The following is a 14,991-nucleotide window of genomic DNA, read 5'->3' on the forward strand; positions in this document are numbered from 1 at the left end:
CTATTTATACCTTATTTCACCTCTACATATAGCCATTTTAAGACAGCAAATCACTATTATTTTTTTTTCTAAGAAACCTTAAATAAAATCCAATGCATTTAATTACCTCTTCTAATCAGTAGCGTCTCATGTGTGTAATTGAATCGCTTTGTAATTAATTCTAGCAGTGGTGAACAAACAGAAGAATAAGAGATGGTAAAAGACTCAGTCATCCACAGAATTTGATAGGTTATTCAAAGAAAGCATTAAGCAGACAAGTATTAGAAACTCAGGAGCAGATGCATGTAGCCATACATCCATCCATCCGTTTTCTCCCGCTTAGTCCTTTACAGAGTTGTGGTGTGTCTATGGGTGTGAGGCAGGGTACACCCTGGAGAGGTGGGCAGTCTGTCGCAGGGCAACACAGAGATACACAAAGACACAACCATGCGCACCCCCACTCACACCTAAGGAGAAATTAGGCTATGTTCACACTGCAGCCTGAAGTGACCCAAAACCGACTTTTTATTGCCCATATGCGCCCTGTATCTGATCCTTTCTTGACAGTCTGAACAACACAGATCCATTTTTTTCCAATGTGACCCACGCCACAAGGCTATGTGGTCCTGAATCGGATACGAATCGGATCTTTTCAAATGCGACCTGTGTCTGAAGAGCCAGGTCGCATTCATCCGACCTGAATTAATTAATTACCGACAGTGGTCACTCTTCTGCTTCTTGCTGGGAAAAAGTAGCAAGAAAAAAAACAACAATGGTGGACGATAATGCGGAGAGTAGTATTTATGTTAAACCATCTCGGAAAGATTGAGTTTTTAAGGTTGGGAAAGATCGCTAAATGCGTTACAGCCCTACCATCCATGTTTACTTCTGTAAACACGGAGCACACTGGCTTGTGACATCATTGCGTCCTGTACTGCGCATGTGGGACACTTAGGTTGTATGCATGTAATGCAGTTCATACAGGAGATCACATACAAGTCTCATATATTTGTAAATGTGAACAGCAACACAAAAACATCAGATTTCACAAAAAAATCGGAATTGAGCACCAAGGCCTGCAGTGTTAACGTAGCCTTAGGCCGTTTCTTAATTCACTACAGTACGAGTATGGACTCGTGTCTTCGCCCTCGTTCTTGAGAAGAACACACTCGCCGAATTGAAGCGTACTCGTGACGTCACCACATGCCTGGCTCGCATTTAGTCTCTAGATAATAACAAATTATTACTTTTTTCATTTAGTGGGGGAATAATAATGAAAACAGTCAAAAATCAAATGAACATTTTGCCAAATAAAACAAAAAAATCGCCATTGGGGCCAGCAGTACTTCACACAAGACTATGCCGAGAGAGGACTTGTGCAAAAGGGCTGCGGTTAGCCCTGGTTGCCGTTAGCCTCGGAAGTCCGCTGGTTGCTGTGGTCCTCTCAACTTCGGAATTTTTTTTTTTAATTATACATTAAATTGGTAAATGGACCATATAGTGACACTTTAAACCAGGGGTCTTCAACGTTTTCCAGGCCAAGGACCCCCAAACTGATGACAAGATTGAGCGGGGACCCCCTAATTATATATATTGTATGAAATTGTGTTATATCAACCTGGTCCTATAGTCACTCTATTACAGATGGAGTAATGTAAGGAAAGTAATTTCTCCCTGGGATTATTAAAGTATTTCTGATTCTGATTCCTGGTTGATGGGACAGGTGTTGTGAATGAAACGGTGCCCAGCTTGAAAGAGCTCCTGTGTGTCGCTGAATGTGAGCATTGATGACTGAAAGACATCTTCTGCCTCCATTTATCTGTTTACTACAGTCTGTTGAATTCATGTTAATGTGGATTCAAAGACATTTCAATTCAGGAGGGAATATAAAAAAAAAAAAAATGAATCAACCAAAAGTTCGCGATCCCCATGCAGTACCTCCGCGGACCCCCTGTTGAAGACCTCCGCTTTAAACTATATTATTCTCGCCTCAAATGATCTTAAAACGTACTTTTATTGAACAACAGCTAAAGAAAAGATAACTTTTAACCTTCCAGTGCGTCACCCTGGACAAGTCTGCTATGATGCATACTCGGTAAATAGGGAGGGGCGAGAACAAAATCCGGGGACTTTATCTGTTCTCGGTCTTCGCATTCTTGTGAATTGGAATAGTACTAGGGCTGAGGTTGATGACCTTTCACAAGCACATGAGAGCACACAAGTACACATATTGAGAAACGGTGGCCTTAGAGATCCCAATTAACCTAACAGTCATGTTTTTGGACTGTGGGAACCTTCTTGCTGCTGTGCAGTGCTACCAACTGTTCCCTAATACAGCCCCCCATATAGTTTAAGTGAACAAATTTTATGGCGCACTTCACAAAATGTACTTTATTAGGGATAGAATAATTAATTGGGGTTAATCATTGAATGAATCCACTAATTTGTTAAAGAAATTCAGTGGTTGTACACAGATTGTAGATTATACCATTTCATAAAATAAGAATAACCCACTTAGAGGAGTGATTAGGACAAAAGATCAACAGCGAATCAAACATCTTCCATTTAAGATACAATATAAAGTTACTTACACATGTCTATGTCTATATTATTTGAAATGCAAGCAGAGGATTTTTGTTTCCAAAGTCTAAAAAATGTTTTCATCTAAAAACGTTAACTTACAGAGTAAAGAGTTTCTCTTTTTGATTATTTGATTAATCAGATAAATAATCAATGGATGAATCAACCACTAAAGCAATTATTAGCTACAACCTTAAACATTTTGAAAGAAATGTAGAGGAAGCCAATAATTGCAAAAGAACACCTATCAGACTTGTTGTTTAATGTTTGCCCCACATCAGCTGAACATGTGAAAGAAGCTGCTTTGTTGGTGGCAGCATCAAGCTGTAGGGAGGCTTTAATCAGAAGGTAAAGGGAACACAGTCAGAGCTAATGGTATTAGATGAGGGTAAATACAGAGCAATACATGGAAAAGGTTTCAAAAAATCTCTAACTGAGTAGAAAGTGAAGCCTGGTAAACTAGCCCCACCCACCAGAGACCAAAATCAATTTTGCCTGCGATTTTGGTCTAGCCTCGATCAATGCCCCAGGCCCTAGAACTGAGAAATTACTTCTCTGCATTTAACCCATCCCCTTGGGGAGCAGTGGCCTGCCATTGTGCGGGGTTAAGGGTCTTGCTTAGGGACCCAGAGTGACAGTTTCTGGGAGTGGGGGACCGAACTCACAACATCAGGATTTAAAACCCTATGCCCTAACCAATAGGCACAGACATGGTTTGAAAAACAATGGGTTGTTCTCATAAACAATCTCCCAAAGTCTTATTCATCGGGGCCAGACTAAATTACAGATTTAATCTCACATTTACTCTGGTTTATCAGGCTATAGAAAGTGCACCTTTCAGGACAGCAATCCTAAATCTAAGGCAGGGCAATAAATTGAAGGGTTCAGAATGACATCAGTTTACAATATTTTGCTCTTAGATGCATGCTCTTTGCAGATAAAATATGCAATACCATTAGCTGAAAACATCCTGCATGTTATATTTTCATGGTTTTTAATACTTTACAGGCATGTTACAGAGTTAGGATTTAACTGCACGTTGAATTCAGGTCAAATCCAAGAAAGGATGATTGCAATAAGAGTCTGCTTTTTTTCTTTTTCTAAATTGGTTTCTGTGGATAATCTGTGTAAATCTGTGTTCACAGACAGTTTTTATCCAATCTGATTGAGCTTGAATCATTTGTTAGTAAAAAATGATCATATATTTCTGAGTGGCTTGTAGAAACATATTCTAAAGATGTGCATTCTCAACTTCAACAAATGATGCTGCTGCAGTATTTATTGACTCAGGAGGGCTAAAATTGTCTTCATTCTTAAAGTAACAATTAACCAATGTGAGTTTTTAAAGGCCAATACCGATACCGATTATTGTGATACCACTCTAATTGGGGATGTGGGAAAAAATCGTTTTGGTGAAATATCGTGATTTATGGCTGCCAGATATAATATCGATCTTTCAGTATCTAGTATCGATTTTTTTAAAACAAACATTTTTTTACTTAAAACAATGAGGGAAAATGGGATATCTGCACCGCCATTCTGGCAGCTAGTGCTTTGGATCCCTATTGCTGTGCAGCGCAGCATCGTATCTGTAGTTGAGGTAGTCAAAGTGGAAGACATTGACTGACTCAAACCCCAAAAAACATGGATACTAAAAAAATTACATGATCAATAACTTCTGATGAACATATACAGCACTCGCTTTTGTATCTACAAATGTAACTTTGACAACAGGTAAAATTATTGCAATATATAATGATTTTATAGTATCACAATAATATCGTATCGTGCCCCAAATATTGCGACACATATCGTATCGCATCACCCATGCCATGTCTAACAGAGCCCAAATTTGTAATATTATTTGGACCAATTCATATGAGCCAACATATCTTGAGTGTAACAGAATTTCATATTTTATCAATCATAAACAAATAGCAATCTATTTAGTCTATTATTTACTTTATGTAATTCATTTCAACCACACTCATCTGCAACAACACTGGGCCCCCCCTAGGGGTTCTTCACCCCATTTAGAGAACTAGTTTACTATGAACCGGTGTAGTAACCAGATCTGCTCAGGTGGTCAGATTTGCTCGGGTCCTGCGCACCCAGCGACGTAACGCTACATGTTTGGCTAAACGTTGCCACATGATCTAAAAGATAGTGGTTGCCCATACAATGAAAATAACATTACACAGTGTCTGTTAGCGTGTCTAATGACCGACCAAGTTTTACCTGATCGATAACAAAATGGAAAAAGTCTGTTTATGGTGAACAAAGTAACTGTTAGACCATGGTATAAAGGGGGAGAGCTGGGTAGCGCTGTGGCTAGCTGTGCTCAGTAGCTAACAGGTTAGCCTCTTTTAGCTCGGTCAGTTAGCCATATTAAGCTACACTACTATTGAATTCGTATCAACAACAACCGTTCGTTTTCTACTTGTAGAAAACTTGTTATTTTCTTCGTCTAAAATATCTACAAAAGCCATTTTTAAGGATGTTCCTTTTGTCCTCCTCTGCCCTCAGATCTAAATAAAAAGAATAAAAATAAACTGAGACTTTTTGTGTCACATTGTTAAATGCCATGAGCTCAGTCTGTCTTAGAAGGCAGCAATTTCCTTCAAGACTGACGATTGTTTTCTACTTTCGGGTACTTTAGATCACCAATGAAATGTAAGATAATACCAAATATAGGTAATAATATGTTGAAACTCCAAAAGACATTTGATCCTTAAAAAACGGGTTCAATACAGTTTGTCCGAGTGGAGTTGCCATATAATGACATCATAAGAAGGGGCAGGGCCCCGAGCAGATCTGGTACCTACACCGTCCGACATATTCAGGCATTGGCTGATAGTGATAGAAGAAAAAAAAAATCAGCCAGCCTATGTGTCGGTCTATCTCTGTTTAAAATATTAAGTATGTGTGCAACATTTTAAAATGTACATTATGTGCATGTGTACAATTATGTGCTACTTTGCATTTGTCTCTCAAAAAGTGCCAAAATGTGGGAGAACCTTAACAAGGTGTGAATACTTTTGCAAAGCATTTAAATTCAGCTACATGTGTTCTGTTTTGAAGGATAGTTCCTCCACACTGTTATTTTATGCATCTTTCATCTCAGGTTGTTCTTTCCAGGCAGCATCTGCTTGCCGTCACTATCACTCTGTCTCCACTCACACATCTGCACTCGATCTCCCACTTGCTTCTCTACCGTTAGTTCCTCCGTGGCTTCCTCTAATGACCTGTCTGCCTCTTCTCATTACATCTCAGTGTGGTCAGCGCTGACTGTTGTTTTAGGTCATTCTCTCCTCTCACACGAACACTAATTCACACACACTTCTCTCTCAAAGAGGGAGAGGATGACCTCCTGGCACCCTGTGGATCTACTCTGAGTATTTATATAATTTCTTGGATTACAATAATGTATGGAGAAATTTTTGTTCCACTTGTGTTGAAAAGAACATGTTTTGTAAATAGAAAAGTTAACATATGAAACTCCTTAATCAAAAGAAGGCTTAACATTTAACTTAATATCTCAGATTTCTTTTTTAGATTCATCTCTATAATTTTTTTTTGTATTTTATAGTTTAATAATTCAAGATTGTATATTTACAAATTGTATTATTTCAAATTTCTGTTTTTCATATTGTTTTACTAATTGAAATCACATCGCTTCACACCCTTGCGATTGACCAAAAAAATGTTGATGCTAACATCCATGCAGACCAATAGAAATTCGTCTCAGCACTCACTCCAAAGCAAGGCCCGCCCCCAGAACTGAGGAGAATCTGATCTGTAAAATGCAATTAGGAGGAAATAAAATTCCCAAAACTCAATCTGAGAAAGATACATTTGAAAAATAAAATCTGAACATTTTAAATGTGTATAAGAGTTTTATAAAGAATAGAATTTAAAAGACAACACAATTCGGAAAAACAAATTGATGAAATTGTGAAAAAAAAAGTGTTCAAAAAATAAAATCACAAAAAAGTAAAAAAGAATGATTGGAAAAAATGTATTTAAAGAAATAGCAAAGTTACTCTCAAAAATAATAATTAGAATTTATTTTTGAGTTATATCAAGATTGCCTTTTTTTTAAATAATATTTCATTTACAAACACGCTCTTTACCTGCAGGAATAACGGAACAAAGTTCCCTCCATATTTATGCAGCTTTAACTTTACTTTAAATAAATATTTTAGCATAGTTTTTACATCCAAATGATTAAATCAATGGAACAAAATCTTACCGTGAGGGTAGGGATTGCTGTGACGAGCGAGTAGATGAGCACGGGGGGGACTTTGCTGGTGTCCTCTGGACCCGGGTAGGGCTTAGAGAAGCTCTTATCATAGCAGAAGAAGCCCTGGATGTGCACAGGGAAGGTGTCCGTGTACTCAAAGTAGTAAGCCAGCAGCACCGTCCCAGCCATGATCACCAGCTGGAAATAGAACATTATCCCGGCGTTAGGAAGTCGGAGAATGAGAGGCAAAGCAGGAGAGGAGGAGGATTGGGAAGAGGAAGAGGGGAGAAATGAGTCTCTGCTCCCCTCAGTTACAGGGAGAAGATGCATAGGGAGCACAGACCCAGAGGGAGGCAGAGCGAGAGAGTCTGTGCTTGGATCCGAGGCAGAGAGGGTGAAAAAGAAGTAGGACACCTTTTCTCTTCATGGAAAGCTAAACAAAAAGAAAACATTACAGAAAAAGGGGGGTGCACCAGAATATAAAGCACGACAAACAAGACAGCGACTGATCGAGATGGACAGAAAAGAATAGAGGTAGGAAAGAGAGGTAGGGGGAGCAGCCTTTATTCTGCTGGCACTCATGAAACCTACTACAGTTGAGCTGTGGGTGTATTCAGAGAAACAGTGCATGTGTTTGTGTGCAGAACACAAATGTGTGGCAAGAGCTCGGTGCTTGGTAGCAAAGTATGTTTCTGCAGACACGTGTTTAAAAAGCATCAGCTGATGTTTCTTCTGGAGTCGTCATAAAATACTTCTGCTGGCACCAGGCTTTCTGGGGAGCGCATGCAGTGGGAGACACCTTCACTTCCAAAACGCGTTAAACCAAACAATACTGAGAGTTACGCTGTGAGTTAAAATGCACTTTCCCTTATTTCTCTTTTTGGCCTTTTGTTAGATCACAACCAGGGGCGGATCTAGAAAAATATTTATGGGGTGGCGAGGGGGGGCAGGAATTTTTGAGGGGTGGCAACATATTTGTTTACACTGAATTTAATCACAGTAATCACAGCTTGGTGTTTCATGTGAAACAGTTCATATTAGAAATACATCGTACAATGTGATCTCACTTAATAGGAGATAGAAGAATGATAACACTACTTCTAGAGGGGCATTATCACAGGAAAGGTATTAAGGTAAGACACAGGTGCTGAGTCGCAGATGTGTGAGATTGACTGTCAGAGAGGCAGCTTTGCAGCATTTGCACAAGAAGAAACTATAGAAAGAAAAAGTTACCCATCAGAGATCTATGGACTGAGCTGTACTAGAGTGAGCATAATTGAATTGAGTTATAGAAATAATAGTCTTTCAGTTATAATTCTAAAAAGAAAAGAACCTGCAATTCTATGTATTTTTATTATATTTGTTGAATCTTTTAGGATAACCTGAGGGACTACATATTAAAAAGATGTTTCCGTACTTATAGGGCTTGGTCGTCATGGTTTAAGCACTTTGCATTGCTGCCATCTTGAAGGCCTCTTTTACTGCTGCTCAGACTGCTGCCTATGACTACCGCATACTGTACTCCCTCTCAGACGTGTTTTAATTTGATTAATTTCACCTTAACTTGATTTCAACCATGGTAAACCGTTGCTGCATTGTGGGCTGTAACAGCGCAACACATGATCGCCATGGGAAAAACATAGAAAATGGGTTAACCTTCCACCGCTTTCCTGCCTGGAGGCGCAACCACGGAGACCAAGTGTCAGAGATAAAGAGTCGTCGGCTAGCTTGGATCGCGGCTGTAAGACGACCGAACATAACTTTCCGCAGTATCCCGATGTCATTGAGAGTGTGTTCCCTGCATTTTCATTCTGGTAAGTTAAAGATGCACGGTTTTATTTTATAGCCTACATTGTTTCTTTCCTTCAAAGTTTTTCTTTTACAGGAAAATAATAAAAACGACAGCGGGAAAAGGCTCAAATACGTAAGAAACCCGGAGGGTTTAGGGAGGGTTGGCAGTTAACGTTACTAACTACACCTTTGAAACACATAGCAGCTAGTTAAAAGTACATTACATGCGTGAGTGGTTGTTAGCACAAGCGGTTAGCAGTTACTAAACTAGCAGGTTCCAGAGCCTGTCTGAGCACAGCTTACCTTTGTACGGATTACTGTGTTCCCACTGTTTGCTGGCTTTATGATCTGCAGCTCGTGAACCCATCCATTCATGAACTGCACATGAGACTCCAAGGACTTGTAGCTTCGGAGCTGTTTTGAAGTATAGGCGCTCACTCATCGGTGCTCCACTCATTGTTTGGAACTTCATATGGATCCAAATTATTAATAATGCTGATTTTGTCAACATACCGGTCCGTGGCTTCTCTATTTAATGTTTCCCGGTAAATTCCAGATCCTTTTCGGGATTTTAACATCTTTTTTCTCTCTACTTCTATGTCTCTTCTTTCAACAACAACGTTGTATCAGAGTTATGTTTACATTCGCGTAGCCCTCAATATGGCCGCCACGTCCCACAATGCAACACGGATCCCGAGCCCTATTCTAGAATGTTCTGTTATGTGCATTGTCATTTTAAAAAATCCTCTATGTTTGATATTATGCTTGAGTATTTTCTCAAACAAGATAGAAAAAAATGATAGCTATCCTCTGAATCCGTTTTAAGATCTCTTCTGTCTTCTTCCTCCATAAATCTATCTATGCTCTGTTTTTTTTTTTTTTTTTTTTTTCTTCTAAAGCACTTTCTGTGGCACAAAGCTTTATAAAAAGCACTAATAAGCCATATTAAGCTAAATCGACCAGAGTTTGTTTCCCCCTCTTGGTTCTGATCTTTTGTGCAGGTCTGATTTAAGCCCAGCAAAATCTGGTCCAGACCAAATAACTGGATCGAGTCTTACATGCTGAAATGGTCTTGATCCACTTCATATTGGACTCTGGTGCAGGTTGCTTCAGGAATCATTACAAACTGGCCTCAGTCTCCATCCAGGTCGACATAACCCAGTTCATTATGTGTCTTCCATAACAGATGAAAACAAGAGAAAGCCATGGCACACCGGGGTCAACAGACAAACTCATGATTAACCTCCCCATCCAGGTCGACTATGACGCCATTATTTTCCCAACTGAAGATGACAGCTCTGTCACCAGCGAGCTGCATCTCAGCAAAACAGAAGATGGTCCAGAGATCCAAGGGGAAGCGGTTTCTTCTGCTACCATTGAGGCTCCCCCCTTAGCAGAGGTTCAGCTGAAATCATCTCTCGCTGCTGAATCTACGTCCCTCAACTCAGACGAGGTCCAGCAAGCATGTCAGCCATCTCCGCCAAAGACTCACCCCATTGCTGCGCTTTCTACTGAGGCACCGTACTCACACCATCATGGTAAGTGTTTTATGGGTCAATACAAACATGCAGTTTGGCCACATTTTGATAACCCAGTTCATTATGTGTCTTCCAAACTAGATAAAAACAAGAGAAAGCCATGGCACACCGGGACCAACAGAAAAACTGATGTTGACCGCTCAGAGTTCTATCAAAGCAACAGGATGCCACGCCATGCATCAGCGGTTACGATGAGCCCTCGCTCAATGTGCATCGAAGAGGCTATCAAACATATCAACGATCTCACTCAGCAGGTTACTGCTCTAAAACAAGAGCTGCACGAGAGGACTTGTGATCTGCATGAGGAGAGAGAACCAAGAATCGAGTTTCAGGTTGACTGCAAAACTCAGATGAAACAAATCGCAGAACTGGAAAAAAGTTTAGAAAGTGAACGTCCCATGAGACTCAAAAGTGAAGAGAAAGAGGAGAAGCAGGAAACATTCACTGTAACCCAGCCTACAGGTGCTTCAAAGTTACCACGCATTCCTACAGTTACAGTGTGCATCTGTGTCCTGCATGAGCTTGCCTTCCTTAAGAGGCAGGCTGAGAAAAACGGCAGTAGAGAAGGGAGGATGGCAGAGGCTTTTGTAGAAGAACGAGAGCTGAGGCTCAAATATGAGGAACAGCTGAAGACTAAAACTGAACATGACTCCAAACTCAAGGAACAGGAGGAACTGATCAAATCTCTGAAGAGTCAAGTCTCGCGATTGACAGCAGAGTTGAAACTTCCTTTGAAAAAAGAACAATATGAAGCTTCCTCACAAACAGAACTGAAGCTTCCAGTCAAAAAGAGGCGCCCATGCAAAACAGGCCCCAAAGAAACAGATGTGGTTCCACAGTTAGAGGCCCCCACCATGAAAACAGGAGACAGAATACAAACAGAGGCTTCAACGCAAACCCAAGCGTCTACATAAATGCCGGCCATCATCTGCATACAAGCCACCATCGAGACGCAGGGCTGTACATGAACCAAGGCCCCCCCACACATGGAAACCACCATCCAACCAGAGGCCTGCAGGCAAACAGAAGATTGAAGGGCCAGACGAAGAGCGGTTCAAAAGGTTCTATATTAACTTACCAGAACAAAAACATAATTGGGATAAAACTTATAAATTCACTTTTTGAAGATTTTAAAAGTTGTAACAAAATGTGTCAATTTATATATATGTGTAAACAAATGATATTAAGCCAGTATAAATGTTACAAGGTGTATTGTTCATCTGATATGACGGATATGAATTGATAGTTAATATGTTTATCACTTTAATTGAACACAGATGTTTGTTATTTCATTGCTTTGTTTCTACTGTAATTAGCTTTGCAAAGGTTATTCAGTTTTTCAACTGGGGCAGACAAAACATGATCTGATTTTCTTTCTGCTCCCCTTTGCTTATGGTAAATGTAGGACAAAGTGTCTGTTTTTTCTAGTGAGTTTTACCATGGAGCAATAAATGAAGACATTGCACCCCTGCACCTTCAGATAGGGTGGAGGTCTCGGTTTTCAGAGGCAAAGAGGTGGGAAGAAGTGCCAGACCTACTTTGTATCCCTGCGAGGAGGTTTTACTATTTTTTTTTATGTATTATTGTTTTCAAAGCTGCACTTTAAAATATGAAATTCTCTAGAGCCGATTTAAATGAATTTCTTTTTGTTTATACTTGTGAATACAAAATGACAAAATAAATCTAAGTCATAAGTAATTATTGGCTTTTATATGCTTAAAATAATGGTGAAAAATCTGAAAAAAATAGAGTTTAGCACATTTTCCAAAAGTAAGAGTTGTAGTCTGAACTAGATGAGGTTATCTATGTGTGCTACAATTTTTGTGGAACTACAATGATATATATTGTAATTATTGGCTATTACATGCTTATAATAACAATGAAATAAATCTCCATAAATACAGTTTGGCCTATCTTCCCAAAGTAAGAGTTTTAGTATGATCCAGATGAAGTTATCTGTGTATCCTGGAGGCACTACAGTGATCTATAGTGTAGTCATTGTTCATTTTATACTTATTCTAATAATAAAATAGAGGTGCCATTTGTCATCTAGGCTTTGGAAATTCCTCAGAAAAGCATTATTTTCGAATCCAATTAATGTGATATAAATGACATGAGATGAGATACACATGAAATGAATTTGATAATAATCCACCTCTCCTTGGTGTCGCTTTTTTTATTAGAATAAGTATAAAATGAGCAATGACTACACTATAGATCATTGTAGTGCCTCCAAACGTGTAGGATACATTGAAAACCTCATTTAGTTCAGACTACAACTACAACTCTTACTTTGGGAAAATAAACTTAACTTTTTTTTTTTTTTACATTTTTCATTGTTATTTAGCATAAAAAAGCCAATTATTACACTTTACATCATTGTAGTGCCACCAAACTTGTAGCACACATAGATAACCTCATCTAGTTCAGACTAAAACTCTTACTTTGGGAAAATGTGCTAAACTCTATTTTTATTTTTATTTTTTTTAGATTTTTTATTGTTATTATAAGCATAAAAAAAGCCGATTATTACACTTTAGATCATTGCAGTGCCACCAAACTTGTAGCACTTGTAGCACAGCACAGAATGCAGGCTGTGGGGATCAAACCGGGTACTTGCAACCTTCTCAGAGCACAATTGCACTGCTCTAACCACTAATATATTAGCCTACACAGCCCCCTGGCAACCACAAACTACATTGTTTTGTCGATTATTTTTATAGCTTTTGCAAAAAAAAATCCTAATAGTCTCCTTTGCTCCGACATCCTGAAATAAAGTTGTGTGCAACAATTAATAGATGAGGGTAAAAAAAAATAATGCACATCACCCTAAACGCACTATGCCAAGTGTGAAAAATAGTAGCAGCAGCAACAGCATGCTTTGGGCCTTTTTTGCAGGCGCTTAGATTTGTAATGTGTTAGAAATAAAGACTAAAGGCCTGATCTTCAGAAGTTTGTATTTTAAATAGTGTTGCGTCGATGCCTATTTTTTGCCCCGATACCCGATGTGCAGTATTGGCCGATACCTGTACCATACCGATACCATCTGTTTGAAATTGATGTAGGGCTGAAACGATTCATCGAGTAACTCGAGTAACTCGATTACAAAAAATCCTCGAGGAAATTTATCTGCCAAATTTATCTGCCAAATTTATTGTATTGTAATAAGCAATGCTGTTAAATACGCAGCACACTGGTCTAGCCGGAGGGTTACTGTGTTGCACAACGCTACCACTTCCGTTAGCGCCTGGAGCGCTTGTGCTAAGTTTGTAGCTATGGAGGGAACCGGAGAATGCTCAGAAGGAGAACCCCGAAAGCGACAAAAAATGTCAAAAGTTTGGGAACATTTTAGGCTAAACAGAAAGGACAACACAGCGCAATGCATCCACTGCAAAGCAGAATTGGCGTACCACAACAGCACGACATCAATGTTGCAGCATCTGAAGAGAAAACACCCGCTACATGCATCCAACTCGTACACGGTTGCCAACAGGTAACGTTTATGTTCTCTTTGCTAACTACGTTGTGTGATAATCTGCCATGTTATAGATGTAAATTGAGGCACATTATTTTGCTAACGTTACATCTAAACATAGCGGTTACTTAACCGGGTGTAGTGTAAATTGTATGTGAGGGTGGAACTGAGAGAAATTATGCATGACTTAATGTAAGTTTGTTAATAAAAATACGCAGCAACAGATTACAGGCATAAGCTGAAAAGCATTTATTTATTGGTGTCTTTCCATCCTGAAAAGTTAGTCTTTTCTTCTCGCTACTGTTATGTATGAATTAGAAATTAATATTTTTTGTAGTAATTCTATATTTGTTTATACCTAAGCAATCAAGAATAAATAATAGCATCGTTTTAATAAAAATAGCAAAATTTTTGCATTTTATCATGACTAGTTAAGGCTGCAGAACTCTGTACAAACTCAAACCTTGACATTTAGACATTTTTATAAGCATATTTGTGAGCCTGCCACTTTATTATTTGAATATAATTTAATATCTTATAACTTTTCTTCAGGTTAAAGCAAACTACTGATACAAGTAAACTTTCTAAACTAGAAAAACATTTAACTGTTAGGGATGCTCAAAAAGGAGATATTGGACTGATCTGGACTAACTGGTGTTATTGCAGATTTGCCAATAGTTTATTTTATAATTTTTTTTTATCCGATTACTCGATTAATCGTAAGAATAATCGATAGATTACTCGATTACTAAAATATTCGTTTACAACAGCCCTAAATTGATGTGTGTGTGTATATATGAATAACTGCATACTACTTGGATGTAACATAATTGCCATCATGGCTTTGTCAAGCTGCTGCCGACCTTTGTGAAAAATACTAATTCAAAGTGAATCAAGTAGAACTTATAGAATAAGTGACAATAGGTGAAGAAACTTTTGGCTCTCAAAGGCCAAAACAGTGCAACATTCGTGGAATTATAACATGAATAATACTAGTGCAACAGTAAGAAAGAAATTACATTAATAATTGAATAAACTCTTAAAAGCCCTGAGTTTTGGCTCCCAAATGGTATTGGTGCCCTATTTATTGTTACTCGCCGATGCAGATACCACCATTTTAGTGCTGGATCTGTGCCCCACCAGATACTGGTATCGGTACCGGTGCAACACTAGCTTTAAAACAGGCAAAAGTACACTCACCGGCCACTTTATTAGGTACACCTGTCCAACTGCTCGTTAACACTTAATTTCTAAGCAGCCAATCACATGGCGGCAACTCAGTGCATTTAGGCATGTAGACGTGGTCAAGACAATCTCCTGCAGTTCAAACCGAGCATCAGTATGGGGAAGAAAGGTGATCTGAGTGACTTTGAACGTGGCATGAT

General features: G+C 38.9%; 1 protein-coding gene across 5 annotated transcripts in view; it reads right to left on the minus strand.

The window, feature by feature from the left end:
* Positions 1 to 14,991, minus strand: part of plppr2a (phospholipid phosphatase related 2a) — a 112,032-nt gene that overhangs the window by 46,711 nt on the left and 50,330 nt on the right. For 4 of the 5 annotated variants that reach the window (XM_038296730.1, XM_038296731.1, XM_038296729.1 and 1 more), the window contains exon 3: positions 6,812 to 7,000. In XM_038296730.1, coding sequence (XP_038152658.1) covers positions 6,812 to 7,000 — 189 coding nt within the window. Of the gene's footprint in view, positions 1 to 6,811; positions 7,351 to 14,991 lie in introns of those variants that run through there. The other variant, XM_038296728.1, reaches the window with a different exon arrangement.

Source organism: Cyprinodon tularosa, unplaced genomic scaffold (assembly GCF_016077235.1).
Source record: "Cyprinodon tularosa strain WSP-4 unplaced genomic scaffold, ASM1607723v1 ctg376, whole genome shotgun sequence".
In the NCBI taxonomy this organism is placed as follows: domain Eukaryota; kingdom Metazoa; phylum Chordata; class Actinopteri; order Cyprinodontiformes; family Cyprinodontidae; genus Cyprinodon; species Cyprinodon tularosa.